General features: G+C 43.0%; 2 protein-coding genes across 3 annotated transcripts in view; one reads left to right on the top strand and one right to left on the bottom strand.

Moving 5' to 3' along the window:
• PIGN (phosphatidylinositol glycan anchor biosynthesis class N) overlaps window positions 1-12,117 on the bottom strand; it is a 97,410-nt gene extending 85,293 nt beyond the window's left edge. The window contains exon 1 of one of the 2 annotated variants that reach the window (XM_066326109.1): window positions 12,060-12,117. The gene's annotated coding sequence lies outside the window, so the exon portion shown is untranslated. Of the gene's footprint in view, window positions 1-8,661; window positions 8,703-12,059 lie in introns of those variants that run through there. The other variant, XM_066326119.1, reaches the window with a different exon arrangement.
• Window positions 12,118-12,355: 238 nt separating this feature from the next.
• Window positions 12,356-16,962, top strand: part of RELCH (RAB11 binding and LisH domain, coiled-coil and HEAT repeat containing) — a 76,065-nt gene continuing 71,458 nt past the window's right edge. The window contains 1 exon segment of the mRNA XM_066326097.1: window positions 12,356-13,075. Coding sequence (XP_066182194.1) covers window positions 12,592-13,075 — 484 coding nt within the window. The 5' untranslated portion in view covers window positions 12,356-12,591.

Below are 16,962 nucleotides of genomic sequence, written 5' to 3'. Positions count from 1 at the left end.
CCCTGAACGACTAATTCAGTGATTCAGATAATCATTATGTCCCAGTAACTCACCTCTGGTGTTTAGGGGTTTATTAGATGGCTTCAAACTGAATCGAGCCAGTTTCTTTTGTGAGCTACATCTGTGACAGAAGATATAGACAATGCAAAGTCTCCATGAACATACTACCCTCTGCTGGCTGGTTGCACGACAGAGTTGTTCAGGCAAACGCAAGCCAGACAGCTAAGAGAAAACCATTCTCTAGTAAACATCCATCCAACACTGCTTTTTTTTCCTCCAAGTTTGCCATCAAGTCTCATTATGCTCTGCCTAGAAACTGAAACCTTCTTTTAAAAGAACAAAGATGCTGTGCTGAGCACAGAATGCTATTCCTCTTCTAAACCAAGTGGCAAAAGCACAATAGCTGATGAATTACGTTTCAGCAATTCTAATCCCTTTCTGAATGTGTTTTTTTTTTCCCTTTCCTGCCATCCTCTGATGTTATGTTAGATATACAAACATGCTTAATAACAGGTACACTGGAAACTGTCTGTGTTTGCCAAGCATGCTGTGGGGTTCCTGGAGGTAAATATGAATATTGGCTGAGGTTAAGTGTGAGAACTGAGCCTGAATGAGGCTCAGTTCTGACAATGGACTATTAGTGCTGTCCAAGCTGCTTAGTTATTTAAATATTAGCTAATTATACACCTTCGCCAAACATCACCTCCATTCACCAATTAAGGAACAGATGTTCTTAACAGCCTGGAAGGTTCAGACTACCTATGTAAATACACACCTCTCTCTAAAAGAAACAGTTTGTTTTAGAATCCAGTCAGTGCTTCTAAATGACAACACATATGTTAAGTTTATCTTGTTACTTTCAGAATTCCAGTAGCTGAAAAGACACAGGCAGCCACCATATGGTAAAATCTACCACTTTTACTAAATAAGGATAAAAGGGTTTACTACCACATAACCATAACTCTGCTCAAAACTCTAAAAGATGTTTTAAAAAAAAACCCCAAAAACAAAAACAAACTTAAAGGGCCAGAAAAAAAGAAAGATTACAAAAAGAATTGAAAGCTAATACACAGTATTACTGACTAACCCCATGAAAATTCAGATCTGCATGCAACTTAAACATAACTTTCAATTCCACCCATTTTCCTTACTGAAGCACAGATGCAACAACTCCAACTCTAATCTGAAACATTACTACAGCAATTTCTCATTTGAGATATTGGGAGAGAAAACTAGATTAAAAATGAGATAACAAAATACAACATTTCAAAGACACATACTAGTCACATCTAAATGAGCAAAAACTTTGTTAATCAACAACTTACAAGCTTTTATGTCTACAAGTAAGATTTCAAGAGATTTGGAATATCTGTTAACATCAGTTTGTTTATTTTCCAGTATTCAGAGTTCCTGCATCAATTTAAATACATGAAATCACAATCATAGAAATACCATTAAGTTCAGTGCCAGAGCTCATTTTATTCAATCAGTTTTATTTTCCACAGGGCTTTTTCTTTTGATGCAGTTGTGTTTGATAAGAGAACACAAACTATTCACGCCTTTAACTGCTGAGACTGAACAGCCCACTAAACTGATACTTTTTACATGCTCCCAATGCTACAATTCTATAGCTTAACATATTCTATGTTCTTCCAATTAAACTATTAGTAACCTAATCTGTTTTCTGGCCTAGCTAATTCTCTTCACTTTAAACTCTCCCCAGGCCTCAGTCTTTGCTCACAGAAAAAAGAGTTCAATCAACACAGTCCAAATTTAATGCTTAGATTACAGTATCTATAGAATTATTGAGAAAAGAAAAAAAAGGATAGCTTCTTTTGCAACCATAGTTTGACTACATTACACTAAACCATTTATCTGGACCCAACATATCCTACCTACTGCTCAACACCATCACATGGTTTCCAGACAGGCAGCTCCCAAAGCATCTGGTCCTGCCACAACCCTCACAGCCACTCCTGCCTCTGCCTTAGCTTACACTGCTCCTTGAACACAGCATTTTGTGTGTCACCACTGTGAAACAACGTTGTGAAACATATCCTATCCTCAAGCTCACCTTCCCACAGGTACAGAGGCTTTGGAAAGCTCCTAACTGCACTCAGCTGAATGCAAATTTCTCTATAGAGCCTGGTGCTCGACTGTTCAAGGCAGCTCAGAAGGCATGGAAAGAACAAGGATAACGATTTCAATAACAATTTCTTCCTCAAAAGGAAAAAAAAAGGCAGGATAAAAGGAAAAAAAAACAAAACAACAACTGGATTAAGCACTAGTTTATAAGAAAAACCAGAAGGCACAGCCTGTCGAGCGAAGAAAAACAGGAACGTATTAAGTACACACACTTTTGAGGATGAGGAGCCATATCTAAGTATTTATGACTAGTGCCAAAATATCTCTGCCCTCAGGTGCCTGGCCATCCAAAATGTGGATAAACAAACTGTCACTTGAAAATACATCTTATATCTTTCTGTCAAGAGAAGTTGAGCCAAGGATATCTCAATATGTTTGTGTCCTGTGATATTTTCTCAGGCAATCCTTTAGTGCTGTACCTTACACAGTCCTTATTTTCACAGGGCAAAACACAAGCTTTGCTCAAATTCTGACTGCATTACTCTACTTCAGCCTGTTAAGTCATTGCTTATCACACCAAGAGGATAGACAGACCCTCTGACTCTTGTAGATAGGAGAAACATGTTGCAACCTATTTGCCACGTGTCATTTCTTACTGCACACCCAAACACACCACTTGTTACAACAGAATCCCGGAATCCTACTACAGCTCACAGACAAATCTCCTCCTCCATAGATTCAGCCTAACTAACAAGCTACATATCAGACTCCAATTTATTCCTTTCTTTCTACATTTTCCCCCTTCTGTCACCATCTCCTAAACATACAGAGCTAATAATGATACTGTCCAACCCCCAGTATGTCAGACCTTAAACTATTCCAATAAAATATTTTTGTTCAAACAATTTGGAGTCAAAAATCACAAAGCTGGCGTGGATTATTAAGCAAAGACCCTTTTCAGATCCTTAACAACAAAGTACTAAAGATCCGCTAAGCTACTCACTGCCTGTTAAATGCAAGTGAACAGAGCAAGTAGAAAATGAGCAGTGCCAAGGTGATGCAGGGAGCTCCAGGACACTCGAGAGCTTCTCACTTCATGGATGCTGTACACAAGCAGAGAAGAGAGTGAAAAGATGCAGGGGTGTGATCGATCTGAGAGACAGCAAGGCAGAACCAGCAGACACCTTTCCTAAAATCTTTCTTAAGGAGATTAAAGAGAGAAAACAGCAAGGACCTTCTGACTGCAAGTAATTGCTTTTCCAGAATAAAGTGATACATGCAATTAGAGAAGAGTTTTTTGGTGGTTCTCTCCTCTCACTCAGAATTCTCAAGGAAAAAGTTAAGCTCCCAGCTGGTGTCAAACAGGATGAAGAAACCCTCTCTTTCTTTGTATCCACACCTATCAAAACAATATTAAAAAAATAACCTGTGCTGTTAGCCACAAGTTCCTCACCAGTAGCCACCTCAGTGCAAAGACTAAAACATCCAGACTTCGATGGTGGCAGGGGGAGCAAGACAGTTGCAATGAACCACCCAAGCCCAACTCTTCTTCACGTCGGCTTTTCCCTCTTTTCAAGTTCATCTGTAATCTGTTGACAAGACCGGTTTTTTTCAAACTTTCTTTTTGATGCCATAGAAGCAACATCCACAGCACCAGGCTGGATTAGGCCTCCCAACAATTAACAGGAAGGCTGACATAATTAAATGCAGCACTCGTTTTCCCCAAATAATCTACACGTAAACTGCATTACCTCTGAAGATATAATCCCTCATCATTATTTATAAGGCAAAGAAAACCATATTTGTACTGCAACACAATATAGTTCTTCACACAAAATGTACATTTCCCTTCTATATTTTTCTTTCTCCAAATATGTAATAAAACATACACAAAATACTGCATGGTATATGCCTCATTGGCAGGAATATTTTCTTAAGGACAATGAAGTATCAAAACAAGGAGCTCAAGGTACACAGTCATTTCTTTTACAGGGGCCATGCTTCACAAATACTGTAAAGTCTGTTGATCAAGAAAAGAAGAAAACCCATTGGAAATGCATTTTTAATAGGTAGCAATGGCCTAGGTAAGTGTCTTTTACAGAAAAAAGAAATAGACAAGAATGTCCGCTGTGCTTCTGGCTGACTAATATTTTTCAGCTGAACAGTGTTGTGTATTTTGTAGTTTAACTGTCAAAGTTGCGACTGTACAATCTGTCCACACATAAAAAATTATTCTTTTTTTTAGGGCAGAGGAGCAAATGGAAGTTGGGTGGTCTGACTTTGCATGATATGGCAGCTCTACAACATCTAAGGTGGTGTTAGCAGTCCCTACCCTATTTTTTTAACTCGATTTTTAAAGGGCTACACCAGTCAGGAAATGCACTTAAGCAATTCCTGCTGTCACAGCCCACACCTCTTGACTGCACAAAGCTGTAATTTTACACAAGAGATGGACCAGCCAATTCTGAATAACTCACATATCTTCACCCACTACTTAAACACAGGAAACCCCAAATCCTCATCTTGACTTCATCGTGTATGAAGTGGGAAAATAATAAATTCCCTTTTCCTCTTTCCCAAGTTTTCCTTTTCTTTCTCTATTGAAACATAACATACTCTGCCAGACAATGAAACTGCGACTACAGTATTTCCACTCGCTCTGGCACTGAAGTGGCTTTTGTAATTCAAACCATCTGTTTAAAATTATTTTATGTTCAACATCTTCACTGAGCATTTTAGGGATTATAATAACAAATGACAACTGTTTTAAATTTTAAATGTGGTTCAGTAAAGCACATCCAAATCTGAGGCAAAGAGCCCAAAGAATACTTCATTTTCTTCTTCGCATCACTTGATAATCAAAATTACTCTGCCTGCCTAGAAAAGTCTTTTGCCAGACTTTTTAAGGGAGTAATTGGACTATGACCTGCAAAGCATCAATGAAACATCAAGTGTTCCAATACTTGAACATACTGCAAATCAGTCACCCCAGCGTCAGTCTATGCAATTTTCTCTGAGTTATCTCTAAACATGGGAAACTGTATTCACAAGTTTCCCAGAAAAAAAACATACCTGAGAACAACACTGACAACAGGATAGCAGTGATAAAGAGAACAAGAGCAGTTCATTAAGAAACAATTACTGTTTCAAGGCATGAAAGAGAAAACAAGAGTACCACTTGTTAGCCAAGTGGAGGCAAAACATGGAATAGAAATTCAGAATTACATCCACTCAGGATGCATGCAGCTACAAGTTCAGAATTCAGAAAAAACCAAAACCCAACAACGAGAAACCCTGACTGATCCTGCTGTGAATTATTTCACTGTGTAACAGCATTTGGAGGACCTATGCCTGGTCTCAGGAGGTATCTGCAAATCCTCTTGAATATTTCTTGTTTTCTAAGTCATTCAGCAATACTCTACCTACCAGCAAGTCTTCCTCAAACATCAGTTATACTCTGTGTGTGTGTGTATATATACATATATATGGACTTTTTGATTCTTTTTTGTACCACCAAAAGTAGCAGGTTTCCTCAGATTTCTGCATTCTTGAATAACACACACACACAAAAAAAAAAAAAAAAAGGGTTTTTCTGTCACCTGTCACTGTTTTTTTCTTAACCTGCCTGGAGATGTTGTAGACAGATTCTTCATATCAAAAATTTTATGGGACACTTTTGGGGAAAGAACATCAGCCTGACAGTGTCTAATAAAACACATCCTCCCAGATTTCACAGGTCAGGGTCAAGGGACAAGTGGCACTTAAGAGAATACAAGCACATGGAAGACAGCTTGCCACAGCAGTCTTCTGTTTTACTGGAGCCCTCCTTCACAAACCAAGGCTGAAGGCCCCCTGAGGTATTTTTAAATCCATTTGCAATAAAACTTCACAACAAAGCAGAAGTACCAACACAAGCATGACAGTTCTGCCCTTTAACAACAAAAGGGGCAAGGATCAGACTTTAAAGTCATACAACAAATATTAACGTAGAACACACAGGGATGAGGACGGAAAAAACCAACTTTCAGCTGCATATTTGCAAATGTATTATAGATACACACAGAGGAAAAAATACCCTTTAACAAAAAACCCCAAAATAAACAGTGCTTGATGTAAGTTCTACAGAAGCTAGTACGAATAAGGAAGGTTTAAAAAAGTTGGCAGAAGTTGGTTTTTTTTCTATTAAGTCACAAGTTGCACATTTGAGAGCAACCACTACAAACAAACAAGAATTATGTCTGGAGAGCGCCAGTGAGACCAAGAGCTCTCCAGGGTCCTGCCCTCGCCCGGAACACGGGAATGCCCGCCCCGCGAATTCTCAAACAACTGCAAGAGTCAAGATGGAAAGCGCAGAAAGAGGCTAAAAAGGATGGGCTATACCCTCTTTAAAAGAGCATCGAGTCGTAAGATAAGTATACACAGTATTTGTGCAAGCATACTTTGAGGTGGATGCAGAAAGAAATCCTTTTGCAAAGGAATCACCTTCTCTCTAACTCTCTCTCCACTAGCAGTCATACTTGCAAGCTGTTCACAAAGTAAGCATTTCCCTAAGCTCCGATAGGACTCAAAACCCACTGAACTTAGGAATTACTGCAGCCTGAAATATTGACATTCACTTTAAAACAAAGTCCTCTGTGCTCCTACATCAGCCTCGACTAACCAAGTAGTTAACATTCATCAGCATTTGCGATATATCACCTTGCAAACACCCTCTGCGGAAGCCCTCTGAGCTTATATTTGTTTTTATTACAAAGCCAAGCCACTTCTCATTTGTATAAGACATCTTTATTTTTCAGCTGCTGACTCACCCTAATAACTAATGGAGACAGAAAATTATTCCTGAAAACAATCTGTATTCTGCTGCTTTGCAATAAGGGGAACTGCTGATTTAAAATGAAACCTCCCCACCACTCAAACTCTTTCAGCAAATAAACAGCAATAGATTCACTGTAGAGAAAAAAAAGAGCTCAGAAGACTAACTAAAAACTTCTAGGGGAGAAACCCACAAACCTGGAGAACACAGATGGGCAATAATTCTCCAGTTCTCATATTTGAGGCGATCTGCGTATCAGTTATTCACTTCTACCCTGCCACCTATAGAAACTTACTTGTAACTATAAAGGGACCAGCAAGGCAAAAACACTTTATCAGGTATTTTATACAGAAACAGCTGTCATGGGGGTAACAGTTAGCCAAGAGGCTTTCACAGTTACAAATACTGCAAGAAAAACCAACCCAGTGCAGCTGCAGAGAGCTGTCCTGTCCTCCTCTGCTCCTGCCCACTTATTCCCATGCCAAATTTCTTCCTTGGGCTGGCAGAGCCAGGTGTACAACTGAGTAGTTAAGCGTTCTAGAGAAAAAAAAAAATCAGTCGAAAATAACCTCAAGTGGCGGGAGGAATGCAGCAAGAAGAATAAAGATGACTTTGCTGTAGTTTAGTTCCCAACACAAATCTCTGTGTTGCTAGCAGGACAGGATGCCATCTCCTCCTAACTGAAGACCTAATTTAGCGTGTTCAAAGCACATCCTCAGACTCCTTCATTCTTTGAAGCCTGTACCTCACATTAGTTGCAATCAGCAGGCCATATAAGGAAAAAAACATGGATTTTTTTTTTTTTTTTTTCAAAAACTGTGCAAACCCTAAATTGAAGAGAAATAACATGAAGGGGACAACAAACGCACAAAGCAGCTCCTTTCCCTATCTCCACTGTCCCTCACCACACTGAGGCAGGGTAAGGCACCCATCTCAGAGCCTCTGCAACACCCTTCTGGGCTCCCTACGATCCAGGCAATGTGCTCCATCTTCCAGGCTACAGTGAATAAGGCCCAAGTAATACAATATTGAAGTGTTTACAGTGCCATAAAAGGTCACATCTTTGATTCGCAATTTATATTTCCTCACTCAACTGTGACAGCAATTTTCCTTGCATATTCATTCTCACAAAAGCATAAATAAACACATCATAAAGCCTGAACAAGTTCTCTAAAATACTCCTAAGGCTCTTAGTGTGCTCGATTTTTTTTTTTTTATGGTAGGCTTCCAAATACCCACTGTTTACAGTAACACTAAAAAACAGCAGCTATGGAAGTAGAAAAATACAGCCAAAGTCAAACTCAAAGGGATTTGGGGGGGTTGTTTTATTTAACTCAAGTCTTCATCTGACTTCATGGCTCATTATCACATTTTTGGTGACACTGAAAATATTCCCAGGTGTCCCTTCGCACTGTTGTACTATCTTTACTTAAAATCCCAATTTAACAAACCCTTCATAAAGTAAGTTTCTCTAGGTAAAGCAATGTTGCAGGAGCCCTCTCATTATAGGGTAAAAATGAGCCAAGACACAGACTTCTTGTTAAATACAGCATAAAAAAGGTCCTGGTTTATTCCTCTTCACTGCTTATCATCTTAACTCCAACTATTCACCATTTTGGCTGCAGCAAGCCCCTGCTGTAGGTTTCCCTTGCAGCCTCTGACTGCTGGTTATTTCCTGCTCAACTATGACTGCATTAATTGGTTTGCAGACCCTGACTACAGGCTTTTACCTGGCTGGACTGTGACTACAGACCCAGACTGACCTCACAGCAGTGACTCTCTCTCCCCAGGACCCTCCTCCATGATTCTCTCCTTCATGTTCCTCAAGGTTCCTCCTCCATGATAATCCTCCCCTTACCAGCTAATCCCCTCCTTCATCTGACTCATCCTTATTGGATACAGCTGTTACTCATCAGGGGTGAGGCTGTATTAATTAAAACAGCTGTTAATTATCAGGGGTGAGGTCACCCATATTCCCTTCTCCTACAAAGCTACATCTGAATGTAAGACAAATAACCATTAACTACCAATACAGGTTGCTCTCATTAAAAAACATTCCCTTGAATCTACAATGGACAGATACAATTTCAGGGACATGGCAGAGGTCTTGAAGCACAAGCCACCAACATTATGAGTCTCAACATTTGCATTATCTGGCTCCTGCAAAATATCAAAATATTTTAGAGCTTAGAGTTAACAAAGCACCAAAATTCATTTTTAAGGTCCGAAAGCAAACAAAAGTCATAATTCAAGTTTCAAGTTTCTTTCGAAAGGAGGCAAAAGTTAGCTTTCAATAAACATTAATAGGCAAAGATTGTTAAAGGGAGCTCGGTTTTAGAAGAAAACTTAATCCAGAGTTAGTAGAACTCACAGATCAGCATTATTTTAAAGTAGAAAACCAATTTGCTTCAGATAGCTCTCCGTTATTTTGTTACCAGTGCCTTTACTGGGATCCCAATCAGATAAAAAAAGCTACCCTACTTCCTTGTAGGACCTACTAGAACACATTAATTCATATACTCCCGATTATTCAGCACAGAAAAAAGCTCCAGTATGTACTTAATAGAATTATTTCCTTTGAATGAAATTAACCTTGTCTGTGGAAGCTGAAACAGAAACCCCCTCAAAGCTTGTGTGCTCACTGGCTGAGAATGGCTGGTGCTGCACCACAGTGGTGAAGAAAGAAAGAACTTTACACACCCATGACCTCACCAAACAACAAAGGGAACCTGAAACTGGTCATATGTTTTAGTTCATTAAACTCTCAGGCATTAGCTCAAGATTTAACACTCCTACCAAAATCAACACAGTAAAAGCAAAGTCTGAGGTTTTTCCCAGTCATTTTTCATCTCAAGGACCATAAATTTAAAAGTTCATGAAACAAAACATGCATAGACTGAAAAGAAGTCTGATTTATTTTTTTGTACAAGCCGATGTATTTTGGACTCTTAGCTTCCCAAGATGTACTTAGATATGTTGTTTTTCAGACACACAACTCAAATCCTTTTAAAGTTAGGAGACAGCAACTCCAGTAAGAGACAAATCAGCTTGACGAACAATCTGCCTCTCTGACTACTGAATAATTAACTTGCAGACGTCTGCCTCAAGTAGACCTACATAATGCTCCATTTCCAGAACTCATGCAGCTTTTTCTGCCGCACACATCCTCTGAGGCACTACACTATCAGCTTTCCTTCTCTGGTTTCTCAAAACAAATACCCCTTTGGCACATAAGAAACTGTTTTAAGCATATTGTTACAAGCACATTCTTCTACCTACACTCTTCAATCCTGGAATACACATTTCAGCCACGTTAGCTTTTTCCCAGCCGTCCATAAATTATTTTGGCGCAATCGAGTGACATCTGTAAACATTTAATTTAGTTTCACAAACCCAAACAAACCTCTTCGAAAGCACTGAAGCAGTGGAACACTTGTACATTGATGTTGGGCGTGGAAGAGTGAAAAAAGTCAGTCCTTACTGCCAGAGCGCAGAGAAGTGGGGAGAAAGGAGCTTGTGCCGGGAGAGGCGGGAGGGAGCGCTCCGATCCCGCCACGGGCGCTGCAAACCCCGCGCGTCGCCACCAGAGGCCGCTGCAGGACCCCAAACAATACAGCAGTCATAAAATCCAAAGTTTATTATAGGAGAGAACACTAAATTGAGTATAAAATTTACGGAAAAGTTATGCAAATTCCAAACTGGAAAGCACAGTCTTTTACAGGATGCCACCACGTGAATGGTAGAGTTTGGAGTGAGTACTCAAGAGTGCTTTCAGATCTCCATGTCACTGCTAAAGATTCACATTATTCTATTACCAAGAGTTCAGCCCCAATACACGGGTCCTAGTGGATCAGCTTTACACAGATCTTCCACTGGTGGGAACGGAAGAACATTTTAAAAGAAATGAAACAGAAACCAATGCTGGCCCTGTTTTGCATAGTTTCCAGCTAGCTGAACTTCCTTCAGTAGAATACACTGCCTGCTGCTCCACTCCGGCTCCAACTTTTTTGCCGGGTAAGACACAAAGTTTTGCCTCATCTTTTTAAGAGTGATAACTTCAGACTTCCAGATGCACAACTCCACAGACTCATAGAGTTGTTAAGGCTGGAAAGGACCTCAAATGTTATCGACTCCAACTGTTAACCCAGCACTGACAAGCTCACTGCTAAAACACATTCTCAAGTGCCACATTCACATGTCTTTTGAATATTTCTAGGAATGGTGATCCCATCACTTCTCCGGGCGGCCTGTTGCAATGCCTGACTACCCTTCCAGTGAATAAATCTTTACTAATATCCAATCTTAAGCATCTTAGGAAAAATGTTAATAGCACAACTTGAGGTCATTTCTTTTCCTCCTATCACTTGTTACCTGGGAGAAGAGGCCAACCTTCATCTTGCTACAGCCTCCTTTCAGGTGGTTGTAGAGAATGGGAAGGTCCCCCCTAAACTTCCTTTTCACCAGGCTAAACCCTCCAGCTCCCTCAGCCATTCCTTATCAGACTTGTGCTCCCTCACTAGCTCTGTTGCCCTTCTCTGGACACACTCCAGCACCTCGATGTCCTTCTTGCTGTGAGTGGCCCAGAACTGGACACAGAAATCAAGGTGCAGCCTCATCTGTGCCAAGTGCTGGGGGATGATCACTGCCCTGCTCCTGCTGGCCACACTACTGCTGATACAGGAACCACCTTGGTTGGAAAAGGTCTCTGAGATGATGACATCGAGTCCAACCCACGAATGAACACCTCCATGTCACCTAGACCATGGCACCGAGGGTCCAGTCTTTCCTTATACACCTCCAGGGAGAGTGACTCCAGTGACTCCACCACCTCCTTTGACAGTCCAAGGTCCACCTGCCCGGGGGCCCTCGTAGGGCGCTGCTTTTCCCGGGAAGCCCTCCCGTCGCCCAGCCAACGCAACCCGGCGTTGTTCTGAGCCTCCAGCCCGGGTTCTGAGGCCGAGGCGAGCCTCGCATCCCTCCCGTCCCAGCAGCGCCGTGAGGCTACACGGGCTGGGCGGCCGCGGTGGAGACTGCGGAGCGGACCAAGCTTTGCAGAAGCGGGGAAGCGCAGCTCATGCCCACCCCCCTTCCCGGGCCCGCAGCCTCAGGATCGCCGCCCCCTCCCCCGGGAAGCACTCAGCGCTCACGCGCCAGGACTCACTCCTCTTCCCCCGCCGCGACCCACGGCCACTTCCGCTTCCGGCCACCCGCGCCGGCCCCGCCCCGCCGGGATAGCGTCACGAATCCCCGCCCCTTTCCGCGTCCTCTCCCCGCCGCGGGCGTGCCCCCAAAGCCACGCCCCTTGGTTGTGGCCACGCCCTTCAGCGTCTCTCCCCACCCTCGGGCCCCGCCCTGCGCGGAGGGGCGGGCGCGAAGGCCGGAGGGGGCGGGGCCGTGTGCAGGGGTGCCGCTCGCGGTTGGCCGCGGGAAGTCTCGCGCGAGCGGGGATCCGGAAGCGGCAGCCGGGCGGGTGGGAGGCTGCCGAGGAGGCGGCGGCCGGGAGTCGCTGTGGCCGCAGGTGGCGGCAGCGCCCGCAGCAAGAGCAGCATCGTCAAACATCATCAACGCCATCGCAGGGGCCTGGCAGCGGGTCGGGCCCCGGCCCCGCCAGGAGGGGTGTCTGCGGCGGCGTCTCCGCGCAGGCTTTGCCGCGGTAGCGCCCCGGCAGCGGTCGCGCCGCGCCGGGCTGTAAGATGGCGGCGGCGGCGGCGGGCGGGGGCGGCAGTGTGAACCCCTTCCTCAGCGACTCGGAGGAGGACGAGTCCGAGGAGCCCCGGCGCGGCGGCGGCGGCAGCAGCAGCAGCACCGAGCCGGGCGGGCCGGCGTACCCGCAGCAGCAGCCGGAGCCGACGGCGGGGAGCCCCGAGGAGCTCCCCGGTCTGCGGACGGCGACGCCGGGCGATGCAGCCGCGGGGGCAGGGGAGCTGCCGCGAGTGCCGATGGACGCGATAGCGGCGCAGCTGCTGCGGGACCAGTTCCTGCTGACGGCGCTGGAGCTGCACACGGAGCTGCTGGAGAGCGGCCGGGAGCTGCCCCGGCTCCGCGATTTCTTCTCCAACCCGGGCAACTTCGAGCGGCAGAGCGGCACGCCGCCCGCCGGTGGGGCCCTGGGCAGCCTGGGCGGCAGCAGTGGGCTCGGGGGAGCCGGCGGCAGGGAGCCCGGACCCGGGCAGCTCAGTAAGTGACCCTGGCTCGGGGCCGAGGGGGCTCCGGGAGGCGGCGGCAGCCGCAGTGGGGGCACGGGGCTGGGCGGAGATGGCTCTCGGTGTCGCTGGGCGGCCGGGAAAGGCGTTTGGCATCGCTCCTTCTTCTAGTCATTCCCGGCTCTCTCTAACCTGCGCGGGACTGGGGGAGGATGTAGGAGCCGGGGGCTGAGGAGTTGGGCTGCCAGAACCGGTGTTATCCTGGTCCCACAGGCGTATTTTGATCGAGCTTCGGTATTTCTGTGAAAGTCACGGGTGTTTACCGAATGTGGAAGAAATAATTTTCAGTAGTGTCTTTAGTGCTCATTGCCAAGAGGTAAGTCGTACGGTGCTAGGAGAAAGAGTGGGGTGTTGAGCCGTGAGTGCTACGTTTCAAGTCCAAAAGCTGTCAGGAATGGGTTATAAGAAGCCAGGGGTTTGTTTCTGCTGGTACATCTAAAGATAGGTCTGAGTTTCACAGGTCTTGCACAACTAATACAAGGCTTCCTATAATTAACGTTCCCGTGTTTACCAAGTGTCTGTAATCTTTGGCTAGCCAAGGAGATGGGGAGCAGTAAATATACTGAGTTGGTTGGTATGAGTTTAGGGAGCAAAAAGAGTGCAGATGTTGGGACAGTTGTCACATAGCTGGCCTTAAAAGCTTTTGAGTTTTAAAAGTAGCGCACATGGCTTAGAATAAAATCACCTGTGTGTTTTGTCAGTGTTGCTGTCGAGACGCATAGGGTTCTACAAAGGAGGTAGCCTGTGGAAGGGGCTCGGGAAAGAGAAGCTGACCAGCCGCCTGACTTTGGAGACTTAATGAGTTCGTGGGAAGGTATTGAAAGGAATTGTGGGTAGCAGACAGGTGAAAGACTTAATTATGTGTTTACCAGGATACCTAAAGGCATTTTGTGAATAGTCCTACATTTTCCTTTCTTCTAAGAGTTTCTTATGTTGCAAAGATACAAAGTTACGCATTAAGTTTGGAAATAACTGGTAGCATGTGGATGGTAGGGACAATAGAGACATCTAAACTCGACCTTGTTAGTGCATTTCAAGATATTTTCAAAAATTTTGCTGTATTATGTTCTGCTTGTCTTGTTTATGAATAATTAGAATTTCATACTCCTCTTTGTCCAATAGAGAGCTTCAGTGTAGTCTCCTTCATGATGTGATTAATGTATGTTGGAAAAACTTGTGCTTCAGGGCTTTGAACTGATAAAATTTTCTGTTTCATCCCCAAGCTCCTTCCTTGAGGATTCCAATCAATCCGATTGATTAAATATTCTCTTTTCTTTGTTAGCATAATACGTTGTTTCCAGTTATTGATACTGCGCATACTCCGGAATTAGAAAAACAGCAACCTGTGTAGCTGTGTTGTTATGTATGTAAAAAAAAAAGACCTCTTGCAATCTTAGACCAATGTACACTTATGTAAGAACAGCTTAATAATTATTTTGCTGACCTGCTAATTGATAGATGTGTGTGGGATGTCCCTATTAAAAAAAGGACGGAGAAGGCCGTAGCAGTGGGACGAGGGAGAGGAGGCGACTAACATTTATTTGGACAAGTTTAATAGTACTGAAGCACCAAAATTAAATATCATGCTAGACCTTATGCGAAAGGTGTGTCTGAAATCTGATATCTACAATAGGTTAGGGAGTGCATTTCAAAGGATTTTTTTGTCTCAACAGTGATTCAAAAGGCACTTGACATTAAGTGACATTGAAAGGTGATAGATGCAGAACAATGAAAAAATATTTTTGTGTAGCTCAAGTAGCTTTTTTAACTTAGTGCCATCCGACTTCCTTGCAGTCTGGAGTCTAGAATTGAGTTAGCAAGTGTGACAATGCTGTTCAGACTGATTCTGATTGAACGAGATCTGATAGTCTGATGCCTCTGTAGTTATGTCATTTTCCAAATACTAAAAAGTGGATTGCAGGAGAGTCTGATGAAAATCATGGTCTTTGGAAGAGTTCCCTCACTTTTTTTCCTAAGCATCTACTCTTACTTCATTTAGGTAGGTGACTGAGCTATAGTTCTGATCCAGGAATGAAGTCTCAACAGTTTCCTAAGTTAGTCAAAAGGTCCGGTTCTGTTGAGAGATCCAGTCTGTTGTATCTGCCTTTGTAAGAGAGCTGTGCATGTGCCTTCTCTCGCTTTAACATGCCCAAAGTTATTTGAGAATAAACTACTAGTTTTCTTGATAGAAACTATTGATGTAGAAAGTAGCGCAGGGTGGTATGATTGCCATTTCAAGGTCATGTGAATTTTATGCTTCAGTGAAAAAAACATTCATAACATCATTAAAAAAATTATTTCTGTTGATTTCTGAAGTCCGAATTTCTTCTCAGTGCTAGCTTTGTACTTGCTTTTCCCAGCCCCCAAGTTAGATTAATTTCTCTGGCTTTATTCTGAGATTTTTCATAATTGGAGTGGATGCAGAAGAAGTATGACTGGCAATTCTTATTGAATGTGAAGTATGTTTGGAATGCTGCCTGAGGATTTCTACTGAGCAATAGAAAGCTTTCGTACTTTACGTGCTGTACAGAATGGGAGAATTTCAGTACAAGTGTTCATTGCCTAAAAGGACTCTGAGAAGTGCCAGGCTAAGCTCTGAGTACATGCTGGAATTTATTTTGGTGTGGTTTTATTTCTCCTCTTTGTCTTCAAAGACTGTTACTAAGAGATTTTGCTGAAGTGTCATCGGGTTTAAACAACCAGCATCATGTGGTCAGCGAGTGACTTAGAGGCTGTTTTCTCTTTGAACCATGCTTCAGAGCACTTGGTTGCAACAGCAAATGACAGTCAGATGACTGGGATTTCTTACTTCTTTGCAAAAACACCCTTCCTTTTTCCTGCAGCAGCAATAGCACATCTACAAACTGAGATTAAGGTATAATGTAATGAAAAATGTGGGAATATATCGTGTCTAGCAATTTTGTTTTTCTAGTTTGAAGCAAATTCATGCTGTGGAGCAGGTAACACTATTCCTTTAGGTGCCCAGCACCTGTGTGCAGTCATCCTTCAGGTCCTGTGTCTCAACTAGATGTTCCTAAACTGCAGAGAGCTGCTTCAATTGGTTTCAATAGCAGTAGCTTCCTGTCTACTAGAGCACTTTGATACCATTTTTCTAATGCTACCCATGTGAGCAGTATGGTTTGGAAGCCCCTCTTTTTTACTGTATTCCAGGTCTTTTGCAAGGCTTTAGTCAGCACTTACTATTAAATATAAATTTTTGTCCCTATCATTTTTGCGTAAGAAGGTACAGTCCAAGTTAAGACACTCAAAATCTAGAAATAAAACTGTGACTCAAATGTCTCATCTGTGTTCCTGGACCACAGATGTGTTTATTATACACATGACCATAATTCAAGCTTGTGCATAAGTGGGTGAAGAAACTTCTTTTTAATGTGATTGATAGGATGCCCTTTGGTGGCTGTATTTGATGAATGCTGTTTCCTGAAGAAATGCAGCTTATACTGGTAGGACTAGTGTTAGTCTTAAAATTTGCCATTTATTTTTTTCTTTATTGCTACAAAAGCACAACATTCCCCAAATTTGAAATTGCTTTGATGGAAATCATAAGGGGTTTGAGCACTTATGTTACATTTGTGGTTTTCAGGAGATAAATTTTTTCTAGTTATTGCCATGATAACATTGTTATTATGAAATTATAAAAATTATTTCATTGTTATATGAAATTATAACTTTCTGGGGATTTGATTCCAGTTATATTAAACTAATCTGTGAGCACAAAGATATAAAGTATTGCAGCTTCTTCATAGTAAGTTCCTGGCTTTGTTTATGGTTTGGGGTGTTTGATTTTTCCTTTGGGGCTTTTTTGGGGGGGGCTGGTGTGGAATATTTTAATGCTTTGCT

This window comes from Sylvia atricapilla, chromosome 1 (genome assembly GCF_009819655.1).
Source record: "Sylvia atricapilla isolate bSylAtr1 chromosome 1, bSylAtr1.pri, whole genome shotgun sequence".
Lineage (NCBI taxonomy): Eukaryota > Metazoa > Chordata > Aves > Passeriformes > Sylviidae > Sylvia > Sylvia atricapilla.
Note: the sequence above shows the minus strand (reverse complement) of the source record. Positions and strands in the feature narration are given on the sequence as shown.